The sequence below is a fragment of the Trichechus manatus genome, unplaced genomic scaffold, assembly GCF_000243295.1.
Source record: "Trichechus manatus latirostris isolate Lorelei unplaced genomic scaffold, TriManLat1.0 scaffold00001, whole genome shotgun sequence".
In the NCBI taxonomy this organism is placed as follows: domain Eukaryota; kingdom Metazoa; phylum Chordata; class Mammalia; order Sirenia; family Trichechidae; genus Trichechus; species Trichechus manatus.
The window spans coordinates 35,027,475-35,040,029 of record NW_004443937.1 but is presented as its reverse complement, the minus strand read 5'-3'; the positions used below and the strand labels follow the sequence as shown (position 1 = coordinate 35,040,029).

At 41.7% G+C, this 12,555-nt stretch overlaps 1 protein-coding gene across 1 annotated transcript in view; it reads left to right on the top strand.

The window, feature by feature from the left end:
• ERC2 (ELKS/RAB6-interacting/CAST family member 2) overlaps positions 1-12,555 on the top strand; it is an 857,293-nt gene that overhangs the window by 425,672 nt on the left and 419,066 nt on the right. Inside the window, exon 6 of the mRNA XM_004368755.1 lies at positions 5,902-6,069. Coding sequence (XP_004368812.1) covers positions 5,902-6,069 — 168 coding nt within the window. The remainder of the gene's footprint in view (positions 1-5,901; positions 6,070-12,555) is intronic.

Here is a 12,555-nt window from a genome sequence, read left to right as displayed (position 1 = left end):
TTATCAAGCATGATGTCCTTCTGCAGGGACTGGTCTCTCCTGATAACATGTCCAAAGTACATGAGACGAAGTCTCACCATGCTTACTTGCAAGGAGCACTCTGGCTGTGCTGCTTCCAAGACAGATTTGTTAGTTCTTCTGGCGATCCATGGTATATTCAATATTCTTCGCCAACACTGTAATTCAGAGGCATCAATTCTTCTTCAGTCTTCCTTATTCATTGTCTAGCTTTCGCATGCATATGAGGCAATTGAAAATTTTGACATTAGGTGACTTGTTTCCATGCAGTTAAGTTGTATGTAAGAATTGGAAATTCAACCTGTAGGTCTTTGTGTACTGACTATATCATACAGTTCTAATTTTCTTTTGTTTTTCTGGGAAATGATGTTGCTCATAAGCTTTGCCAAGTTTTATTATTGAGTCAACTGCCAAAGTTTAAGAGAGAGAGTCAAGGGCTCTTAAAATCATTTGGTGTTGAGTGAAGAGGCAAAGAAAGGTATTTCATATTCCCAAACATTTTAACTTTTATGTCTCTACCTGATGTTAGAATATAATCTACACTTCAAGGCTTTTCTGATTAGTCTTTAAGTGACGTACACTGTGAAATGAAGTTGAAATGTTAGTGAGGGGAGTGCTAATCCCACTCATTAATATCCAGTTTGGAACTAGATATCCTAACGTTTAATGGAATATATTCTTTCTTGCTGTACTTCCTTGTGTTTAAACTTCTGTGCATCAGAAGACTGTGTGTCTGCTTGTGGTTTCACACCATCTGGAAGTTCAAATTTGCCTTTAGAAATGATGTCATACTTGCTTACTGCAAACCAGGCTGATGGTGGTTGAGAATTGGATGCATTTCAGGTCAAGATTTTGTCTTAACTTAAAAACAAAAAGACCCTTAAGCTTCATTTCTTGATTCTAGGCGATTGTGTGCAAAGCTCTAAAGATAGAGTGAGGGTGATTGAAAGGCACGGTTCAAATTCCTCTGAAGCTGAGTACATGCTTTTTGGCACATGGAAAATAAACTCGTAAACCAACGACCTCAGCTGGCACAGACCTCCTCCTGCCATGTTGAGTTTGGGTACTGTGAGCAGTGTGTGGATCACAACCATTCTTGCTCTCTGCTTTCTTCCCAGAGAAATATTCTCACAGCCAGGGTTGCTTTTCATCTCTTCTGTGCTCAGGAACATGCAGTCGGGCTCTGATAGATCACACGTGGCCAGACGGTGCCACAAATGTTAAACGTATTATTCATCATTATAGAATCTCTTTTTCTAAACTCTCTCCAGGACTTCTCACTACCTCTTATATTGTAATTTATTTATATCACAATTTTGGATATTGGGCATTTCCTTTAGTCCAGATACAGACCATCAATCTTTGAGAACTAGAATGCGGGGCCAATGGGACCACAGTCTTGGGTTTATTCTGAGATGCACACTGAGTCCTGGTCAATCAGTGTGCAAGTCTCTGTGGTTGAACATAACCCCTTATAGCCATGGTTATAATCTGGAGTGCACAGCATATCCCGCCAATTTCTAGGGAACTCACCAAATGCCATCCTTTATGCTTGAATTAGACATCATGTTTTCTCACGAAGTATCATCAAAAGCCCAAGAAAAGTGTTGGTATTATTCTAGACTGGTGGATGAAGAGAACTCAGCACAAAGATAGGCCACTTGGGAATCTGGAATGCTTAAACTTTGGTACGACAGGCATGAATTTTACCTGGCTTCACTTAGGGAAGCGAAGAGCCCCAGGACATGGGCACCCTCTCCTCCTTCTGAGCCCCGTGTCTCCATGGCTATATGTGAGAAGACACAGTATTGTCAGATATTTGAAGACTCTGCATCTCTCACCCCTCCAGTCACTGATGCCTACCTTCTCTCAACAAGCAGTCAGGGCCACCCTGCCCCTGGGCTGCACTGGGACCTTCCTCTTCACCCTCCTCAGTACTTGCCCATCTCTCCATCATCTTTGCCCTGTAGAAACATGGCTTTGGCATCCCTTTCTTGGAAAGGGGAAAGAAAAGGAGGTTCTACTCTGATACTTTTTTTTTCTCTCTCTTGTCTCAGTATGTCTCTAATGTCGTCAGCCTTCCTTCATGTATTCTACCAAAAATCAATTCCTGCCTTTAACGTCATAAATGGTGTGCTTCAAGACTGTCTATCTGTTCCAAGCTCTCTGTTTTACAGATGGAGAAACTAGGCTTGGTGGGTGAGTGGGGGAAGTGAGAATTATTTGCCTTGATCCTCACAGTTAGATAGAAGAAAAACAAGGTCTAACACCTAGGTGTCCTCTTTCCATTGTTCCACTTGCCTTTTGACTCTCTGCTCCATAACATTGACATATGTATTTATTTTGCCTTATTTTATGATATTCTCACATCCTTTTAAAATTGCTTTTGTCTTTTTTTTTCTTTTTATCCAAATTTTACTTGCCCTTGGTATAAAGAAGCAAGGTGGTCAACAGGATTTATTATGAGATATAGCAGTTCCCTGCCCTTCTCTGCGCCTTTTCTCCTTCCACAGAGACAACTCCTTTTAATTTTTGTTTGCCTTGTTATTTTTGTATTTGTAATAACATGCTGGAGTCCCTGTGTGGTACAAATGGTTAATGTGCTCAGCTGCTAACTGAAAGTTTGGAGGTTCATCCACCCAGAGACACCTTGGAAGAAAGGTCTGGAGATCTACATCTGAAAAATTAGCCATTGATAACCCTATGGAGCACAGTTCTACTCTCCCAATTCTACACGTGGGGTCACCATGAGTCAGAGTTGACTAGACGGCAGCAGGTTTACTGGTTTTAATAACATGCTTGCATCAGTACTTCCTGATTGTTGATTGTCATGGATTGAATTGTGTCCCCCCCAAGATGTGTGTCCACTTGGCTAGGCCGTGATTCCCAGTATTGTGTGGTTGTCCTTTATTTTGTGCTCTGATAATCATATGTGTTATAAATCTTAACTTCTATGAAGTTAATGAGGCAGGATTAGAGGCAGTTATGTTAATGAGGCAGGACTCAATCTACAGGATTAGACTGTATCTTGAATCAATCTCTTTTGAGAGATAAGAGGAGAGAGAAGGAATAGAGAGAGGGACCTCATTACCACCAAGCAGGAAGCGCCAGGAGCAGAGCACATCCTTTAGACCTGGGGTCCCTGTGCTGGGAAGCTCCTAGACCAGGGGAAGATTGATGAGAAGGACCTTCCCCTAGAGCGGACAGAGGAAGAAAGCCTTCTCCTGGAGCTGGCACCCTGAATTTGGACTTCTAGGCTCCTAAACTGTGAGAGAATAAATTTGTTTGTTAAAGCCATCCACTTGTGTTATTTCTGTTATAGCAGCACTAGATAACTAAGACATTGATGTAGATACTATCTGTTGAGTTCCTGCTATGGAAAATGAGGATTAAATTCTTCCACCACCACAGCACCCTATCACTCATGTGTGACCTTCCCAGTCCTCTGTCCTCCATTCTCCCAGTAGAGTTCTGTGGTAGTTGATGGTAATCTGGTTGCCAGGCTGTATTTTCTTTTGTTTTGGTCTCTCTTTTTTATGAAAGAAGTTGCCATAAGATGTTTGTTAATCTTTAGTTGTGTATGCATATGCTTTTCAACTTTATTGAAATATAAATTATAACCATTTGAGTTTTGACAAATACGTACACCCATGCAATCACTCTCCCAATCAAGTTAAAGAACAACAACAAAAAATCCCTCCTGACTTTTTGCAATCAGTCCTCTCTACGCCCCAATCCAGGTCACCACAGCCACAGCTCTAATTTCCATTACCATAACATAGATTAGTATTACTTCTTCCAGAACTTCTTAGAAATGTTGCTGTTGTTGTTAGGTGCTGTTGAGTCAGTTCTGACTCATAGCGACCCTGTAGGACAGAGTAAAACTACCCAATGGGGTTTCCAAGGAGCAGCTGGTGGATTTGAACTGTCAACCTGATAGTTAGCAGCTGAGCTTTTAACTGCTGTGCCACCAGGGCTCCTCATAGGAATGGAATCTTAAAATAAGTCCTCTGCCTTCTTTCACTCAGCACGTCCTTGAGATTCCTCCATGCTGTTGCGTGTATCTGTAGTTCGTTCCTTTTTATGGCTAAATAGTATTCCATATAAATATTCCATGATTTTGTCTGTTCACTCACCTGCCAATGGTCATTTGGGATGTTTTCAGTTTGGGCTATTATGAATAATGCTGGTATGAACATCTCTGTAAATGTAGTTTTTGGATGTAGGTTTTTGTATTCACTGTATATGAACTTAATTTTGGTATGTTATAGTAAACAGTATATTCCTTTTCCACATCAAAGGGACCGACCAAGAGTTTTTTTATGCGTATCTTCCCAGAATGACCAGGGCAGATCATTGAGGAAGTAACTCCTGGGCCCATGGGTGGATCTCACCTTGGCCTTTGCACATGACCACACGTTACGTTGTCTTTAACGCTCCAGAGAAAAGTATGTGAATCGTGGTGGTACATATGCTGAAAAGGCAGCACTGTCCTTGAGGCAAGGAGTTCTAAGGTTATTTTGCATCCAGTAAAAAAATAAATGTCTTAGGAATGTTATATTAAATATCATCGTTCAGCTGTGAACAGTTCCTTGGAAATCTCATGGCCTGTTATTGACAATAATTAAGGACAATAGCCCTTCAAATAAAGTGTATGTTACAGTGGTTTTTCTGTTTGTTTGTGTTTTTTTTTTTTCGTTTTTTGAGGCTAGCTTAGTGGATTTTTATAAACATGGGACACAAATATCGTGCTTGTAGATCAATAAAGGAGAATTTTAGAAGAATGTTTTTGAAGAATTCACTTTAAAATGGTCTTTTGATGGCTTGTATTCTTTGGATTGTCTCATTTTTCTACAACCCCAGTGTTTCTTTTTCTATTATCTAGTCAGAGTAGTCTAGAAATAGAATAGAACTTTACTTGACTTTTTATTGCACATGGTTGTTAAAATAAAAAGGAATAAAGCTTATGTTTTCTCATTTTGTTAACACCATTTGAAATAAGAATTGTCATTTTCTAATTTTTGAGCTAAGATAGAGATAGGAATTTTTTTGTATACGTTGTCTTTTTTATTATTAGTAGTAGTATTCGGAAAGCGTTTTTTCATAAAGCAGGAGAATGAGCGTGTTTCCACATTTTCTTCCTCCAGCAGCATTTGCTTCCTATTGGCAACATGTATTTTTCTAATTTAGGAGCCTTTCTCTGCGTGTCAGTCTCGTTCTTCCAGATGTTGGTGGCGTGTTTTGTTCTCCATATTCCTGGAGGAGGCTTCAAAGCCTGAGCAACTTTGCCCTCATGGGTTCCTCAAAGATGCAGAGTATTAGAGTGCTTTGTCTCCCAGCATGGGGTTTCATAACACAGAAACATAATTACTGTGCTGAAAAACCAAACCAGTTGCCATGGAGCCAACTCCAACTCATGGCAACTCCCTGCATGCCAGCGTAGATCTGCGCTTCACAGGGTTTTCAATGGCTGAGTTTTCAGAAGTAGATCATCAGGACTTTGTTCCGAGGTAACTCTCAGTGGACTCGAACCTCCAACCTTTCAGTTAGCAGCCAAGCACGTTAATTGTTTGTACCACTCAGGGACTCCAAACTACTACGTTAGAATGTTTTATTTCATATAAATATTATATAGTTTTAAAAGTGTATCATTGTTCAGATACACAGACAACTGGACTCTAAGGTAGATACAGGCTATTAAAACTGTTCAGTCCAGGTCCTCATGAGCAGGGGTGTATGAGTTATGCAGTGCGTACCCAGCATCTCCCCACCCTCCTACGATTACCCCCCTTCACCCCTTCACTCCTTGCCTCAGGGAATGACTTATAATTATTGATAACATTTTTGTAAAAGCACAACCATCTTTCTTCTTCCCAATTTCAGGTGGATGCACTAAGATTACGATTGGAAGAGAAAGAATCTTTTCTCAATAAGAAAACAAAACAGCTGCAGGACCTCACAGAAGAGAAGGGGACGCTGGCTGGAGAGATTCGTGACATGAAAGACATGTTAGAAGTCAAGGAAAGAAAAATCAATGTTCTTCAGAAAAAGGTGAGTGGGCGCCAGAAGCCCTACGGGCTGGGAATTGTTAGAGCAGGGAAGTGGAGGTTCACTTCTGTATTGTCCGTGTTTTGCCATTTTCAGAGGAATTTTTAAGCACGTAGGAAATGATAAATTATTTTTTAAGCGTTTCAGACTGTTGTTAGTTGTTCTCAAGTGTCAGGGAGTCAGTTCCGTCCCATATACAGCAGAACAAAACACTGCCCGGTCCTGCACCATCCTCACGATTGTTATTATATTTGAGCCCATTGTTACAGCCACTGTGTCAGTCCATCTCATTGAGGGTCTTCCTCTTTTTTGCTGACCCTCTACTTTACGCAGCATAGTGTCCTTCTCTAGGGACTGATCCCTCCTGATAACTTGTCCAAAGTACGTGAGACAAAGTCTCACCAAACTCACTTCTAAGGAGCATTCTGGCTGTACTTCTTCCAAGACAGATTTGTTCATTCTTCTGACAGCCCACGGTACATTCAATATTCTTTTAGATTAAGAAGTATAAACTGTTAACTCACTGGTAGTTGTATCATGTGATTTTTAGCATGACCTGATGAATTTTCCATTTGGTTACCTAGAAACTACATGGTGATGACTTTTTGTTTACCAGCCTACAACACAGAAGTAATTTACAAATTTAGATATAAGCCTAAACTAATAAGAAAAATAAAAAAAATTTTACTTAATGTTTCTTTTTTCCTTACTGAGAGTTAAACAGTGTATTTGTGGGTTTTGGATGTATTTTATGCACTTTTATTTACATGAGTTTTAGTAGATCCTATACTCCCCAACCTGTATGTAGATTTTTTAGGAGAGAGGGAGAATGTTCTTACACCAGTTACTTAATTGGAATTAATGTGAAACTATGTAGTAAGCCCCAAGCACAGTGATCTAACACGGAAGAGGCTTGTCCTGGTGTTACGGATTGAAATGTGTCCCCCCAAAATATGTGTTGAATTCCTGGCCCTTGTACCTGTGAATGTGATCCTGTTTGGAAATAGGGTTTTCCTCTTGTTACATTAATGAGACCATACCAAAATAAACCTACTCACTTCTGAGTTTTACAAAAACCAGAATAGACACAGAGACATACACAGGGAGAAAACCGATAACAAGGAATGACAAGGTACACCAAGGATCGCTGGCAGATGCCAGAAACTAGGAGAGAGGCTCATAGAAGGAACTGACATGGCTGAGATCCTGGTTTGGAGTAAATTGCTGATCTTTAAACCCAGCCACTTGTGATATCTGGTTTACAGCTGCTGAACTAGGTAATGAAGACACCTGGTTAGGACTCTGCTTACCTTTCTTCTTTCAACAGCTCCTTTTCTCCATGGTAAGGGCCCCTGATTTTCTGATTACACTCCCATTTTCTTTTGGGGAATTCCATGTAGTTTTGATGTGATCATAAATCAAGGTGCCCTGCCTTCCCCTAGTGAAAGGGTAGGCAAGAAGAGAAATCAACGTTTGCTCTTAAATTTCAAGCAAAAAGAAAAACTGCATTGGCGGGCTACAGAACTCTCAAATTTATAGGAAACCACCGTGGAAACTGAGTGGGGACCAGGCAGGCTCCAGCAGAGAGCAGCAGGTGCCAGCTGGCCAGGACGCTGTCATAGACGGGCGCTGCGCCGGGCACGATGCTGCGGCTGCAGGCTAATGGGATCTAACTGGCCTCCTGTAGGTGTTGCTTGCCACCATCTCCTCTTACCGGGTTTGTATCGGTAGCTTCCTAACCATTTTTCCTGCGTCTATCTTTCCTTTTCCTACAGCCTGTTCTTAACACAGAAACTGGAGTAATGCTTTTAAAACATAAAACAACTCAGGGCACTCTGTGGTGAAAACTCCCAGTCAGGATCAGCTACGTAATGTGTGGGTCCCAGGGCAAAATGGAAGTGCAGGACCCCCAAATTATTGAGAATTTTCAAGGTGGTAATGCTGTTGTTACTAGGTGCCGTCTTGGCAATTCTGACTCGTAGCGAACCCATGTGACAGAGTAGAACTGCCCCATAGGGTTTTCCCGGCTGTAATCTCCATGGGAGCAGATCACCAGGTCTTTCTCCTATGGAGCTGCTGGAGGGTTTGAACCACCAAACTTTGTGTTAGTAGCTGCTCACTTAACCTTTGCAGAACATTAAACTGAGTGCTGGGGCCCTTCTGAGCACGGGCCCTGTGGGACTGCAGAGGTTGCACTCCCATGAAGCTGGCTGTCCCCATGACTTCCGTCCTTACTCAGAGTCCCACTGGAAATGCACACAGTGGTCTGCAAGACTTTGCATGATCCAGCGCCCCCTAACAGCTCTGCCCTCCCGTCCTATTGCCCTCCCCTTTGCTCGCCTTGCATCAGCCTCTCTGCCCTTTGTGCTCGCTCGAAACTTTCACACTCGCTGTACCGTCAGTGGGGATACTCTTTCTCTGGTCCTGCAGTGTCCAGTATGGTAGCCATGAGCCTCATGCGGCTATCCAGCTGTTGAAATGTGACCAGTTCAGGTGGGGGTGTGCTTGTTAAGCATGGATTTCGAAGACTTATTACAAAAAAAACAAAGAATGTAAATTATCTCATTAATAATTTTCATATTGATTATATGTTGATTTAAAAGTATTTTGGATATATTGGGTAACATAACATGTTACTAAAATTAATTTCACCTTTTTGACTTTACCATTCTAATGTGGCTGTTGGAAAGTTTAAACTCACCCGTGTGCTTGCACTGCGTTTCTGTTGGATAGTGCTGCTCTTCATATCCACCTGGCTTGCTCCTTTGCCTCCTTCAGGTCTCTGCTACGTGGTACTTTACAGGCCTCTTTGCCCATCCTGTGTAAAATAGCATGACTACCTGCACTCGATCCTCTGTATGCCCCCCTCCAGTTTTGTTTTTCTAAGTGACACTTATCACCATATATCAAATGTGTATTTTTTTTTTTAAATGTATTCGTTCACACTACTGGACTGTAAATTCCAGGAAGGTAAAGGCTTTATTTTTTTTTCTCCACCGTTAGATCTTCAGCACCCAGAAGGTGGTGGTGGTGTTGTGAGTTGCTCTCATGAGCGACCTGATGTGTAACAGAACAAAATGTTGCCTGGCCCTGTGCCATCTTCATGGTTGTTGGTATGTTTGAGTCCATTGTCTTGGCTGTTGTCAGTCCATCTGATTGAGTAGATGCTCAGTGAATATTTATTGAATGAATATATGAATGAACGAATGAATGAATGACTTTCTCCAGAGTTAAAGTCTTAGGGAGAATTGGCCAAGTCTAGGTCACATGTCCACCCTCTAATATCAGGAAGACGCTGTCTCAAGACTTTGACTCATGGACAGAGAGCTCTGTAATGATGAAGACAGCAGTTGGCACTTATTTGTTTCTGTGGCGGGCCTGGGATGACATCATTGATGAGTTCCTAGTATCTATACCCTCACTTACCCATGCTCTTGCCCTTTCCTAAGTGAATTCTTCAGTCTTTCCTAGACTTGGACAGCCACCCATTCTCCTCCAACAAATTCCTTTTCACCTGAAGTCAGCCAGAATCCTAAGTGGAAATCCACATACAGAATGATATGACTCCTATTTAAAAAGTAACTTAACCTAGATTTAAGTCAGATTATGGAGACTTTATCAAAAGAGTTAAAAGTAAAGCCTCCCCATTTGTTTAACGTTATTAGAATGTTGGTGATTTGATGGATCATATTATTAATTTCCGTCAAGATCTTCACAGACAATGCCCTGAAAGTTCGACCCCCCTCTCACAGCTCCAGTGAATTACTACAGAGAATTAGAAGACGTATGGTCAGAAATGATCAAGGACCCTTGAGCCAAGCAGCTGTCTAGGGCAGATGGAACTAACCAAGAGACAGCTGCAGGGGCAGTTCTCAGAGCATGGACTAAGGATTCAAAACCTGCAGCAACCAATGATTTTTTAAAAATAGGTATTTATTAAACTTGCTTATGTTGAACATGATTTTCTGGATACTCTAATATGCTGGATACACGCATTATGCACCATTTACTTCCTTTTGACCACAACCGTCTGAGGCAGGAATAATTGTTAAACCCCAAAACTGAGGGATACTGAGGCTTATGGCTGTTATGGAACTTGCCCAAGGACGTACAGCCTATATGTAAGCTTTTTGTCTTTTGGAAGATAGAATAAAGTGGTTAATACGAAGAAAGAGAGTAAGCCTTGTCCTTTTGACCTCGATTTTTATGAGGACAACACCAGGTGTGAGAGTGAATCAAGTAGGAACACCACAGTTGTTCGTTTTGCTGAGAGTGGAGATGAACAGCTCTCATTCTTGAGGAATAACTGGCAGCAGTTTTCTCCGTAAAGCTTTTACAGTGACACTTTCAGTGCATGTGACAAATGACCACTTTCATGGATGCGAATATTTTGCAAAATTTCAAGCCTTCCCCCATAGCCAGACTCAAGACCAGTTAGGTTTGGGAATAAGTTTGAAAGTTCTAGAGCAAAACTGTATGTATATGATGGATTCTTTTAGCAACATGATGATCATCTCATTTGTTTAAATCGTGTAGATAATAGATTTAGAAACATATATATTTGGAGAGGTTGCTCAGCTTCAAGTTTTTTCACCGAATGTTGACCAATCTATAAGAGAGGAAATAAAACAACTGGCAACATAATGAAGGGATAAGGGCTCTATTATACCTGCAAAGTGAAGAGGAAATAATCCCCAAAGAAGTGATGCCCCCATTTCAGAACGAGACTCAAAATGTAGAAATAATACAGAAACTAATAGGCCAGTGAAACATTGACTTTGGGGCTGGGGGCTCCATGGAGTTTCGACCACATGCAGCATAACTGGCTGTTTTAAGGCAGACCTGGATTGGGCTCAACCATTTCAGGAGGTAGCGTACAATCAACAACCCACAGTACTGAAGGAAGAAGTCTAAGCTGTACTGAAGGCACTGGTAAAAAAACAAAGCTCCAGGAACTGACAGAATGCCAAATGAGATGTTTCAACAAACGGATGCAGTGCTGGAGGTGTTCACTCGTCTGTGCCAAAAAATTTGGAAGAGAGCTACCTGGCCAACCGAGTGCAAGAGATCTATATTTGTGCCCATGCCAAAGAAAGGTGATCCAACGGAGTGCGGAAATTATCAAACAATATCATTAATATCACACACAAGTAAAATTATGCTGAATATAATTAAAAAATGGTTGCTGCAGTACATCGACAGGGAACTTCCAGAAATTCAAGCCAGATTCAGAAATGGACGTGGTACGAGGGTTATCATTGCTGATATCAGATGGATCTTGGCTGAAAGCAGAGAATACTAGAAAGATGTTTACCGGTGTTTTATTGACTATGCAAAGGTGAGTGAGTGGCATCTGGGGTCTTAAAAGCTAGTGAGTGGCCATCTAAGATGCATCAACTGGCCCCAGCCCACCTGCAGGAAAGGAGAATGAAGAACACCAAAGTCACACGGAAAGCACTAGCCCAAGAGACAGAAAGGGCCACATAAACCAGTGATTCCATCAGCCTGAGACCAGAAGAATTAGATGGTGCCCGGCCACCAACAATGACCGCCCTGATGGAGAACACAGTAGAGAGTCCCTGTTGGAGCGGGAGAAAAGCAGGGTGCAGCACTCAAATTCTAGTAAAAAGACCATACTTAATGGTCTGACTGAGACTGGAGGTACCCCAGAGAGCATGACCCCTGGAATCTCTGTCAAGCCAGCACTAAAACCATTCCCGAAGCCAACTCTTCAGTCAGAGGTTAGACTGGACTATGGGACATGAAATGATACTCGTGAAGAGTGTGCTTCTTAGCTCAAGTAGATAACGAGACTAAATGGGAAGCTCCTGTCCAGAGGTGAGATGAGAAGGCAGAGAAGGTCAGGAGCCAGTTGAATGGACATGGGAAATCACGGGTGGAAAGCAGGCAGGAATGTGCTGTCACAGTATACAGAGAGCAATTAAGTCACATAACTATATATACATTTTTGTGTGAGAGACTAACTTGAATTGTAAATTTTCACTTAAAGTACAATAAAATAAAATCAAAAAAAAAAAAAAGAGAGAGAGGAAGGCCTTCAGTGAGATGAATTGACACAGTGGCTCCAACAGTAGGCTCAAACATACCAACAATTGTGAGGTTGATGCAGGACCAGACAGTGTTTAGTTCTATTGTTCATGGCGTTGCTATGAGTCAGAAACAACTTGATGGCCCCTCACAGCCGCTGGAGTGGGAGAGCATGAGCTTTGTATTAGGGTGTGTTGGTATGGAAGAATAGTAAACTCATGTCGGTGTCAGAGGTGCACAGTATTACTTAATATTCTTTCTCATAGTCTCTTTGGCAACCGACACTGTGTTTTGAAGCCAGTAGAACTGGGTCTGACTCCTTTGATAGTCATGTTTAACCTGACGAAGCTGGGCTTGCACCTCCTATGTCAGCTCTGCCTTCGGAGCCCTGGATCTTGGAAGCCTTGTATAAAAGCCACTTGAACACATCACTTGCCTGGG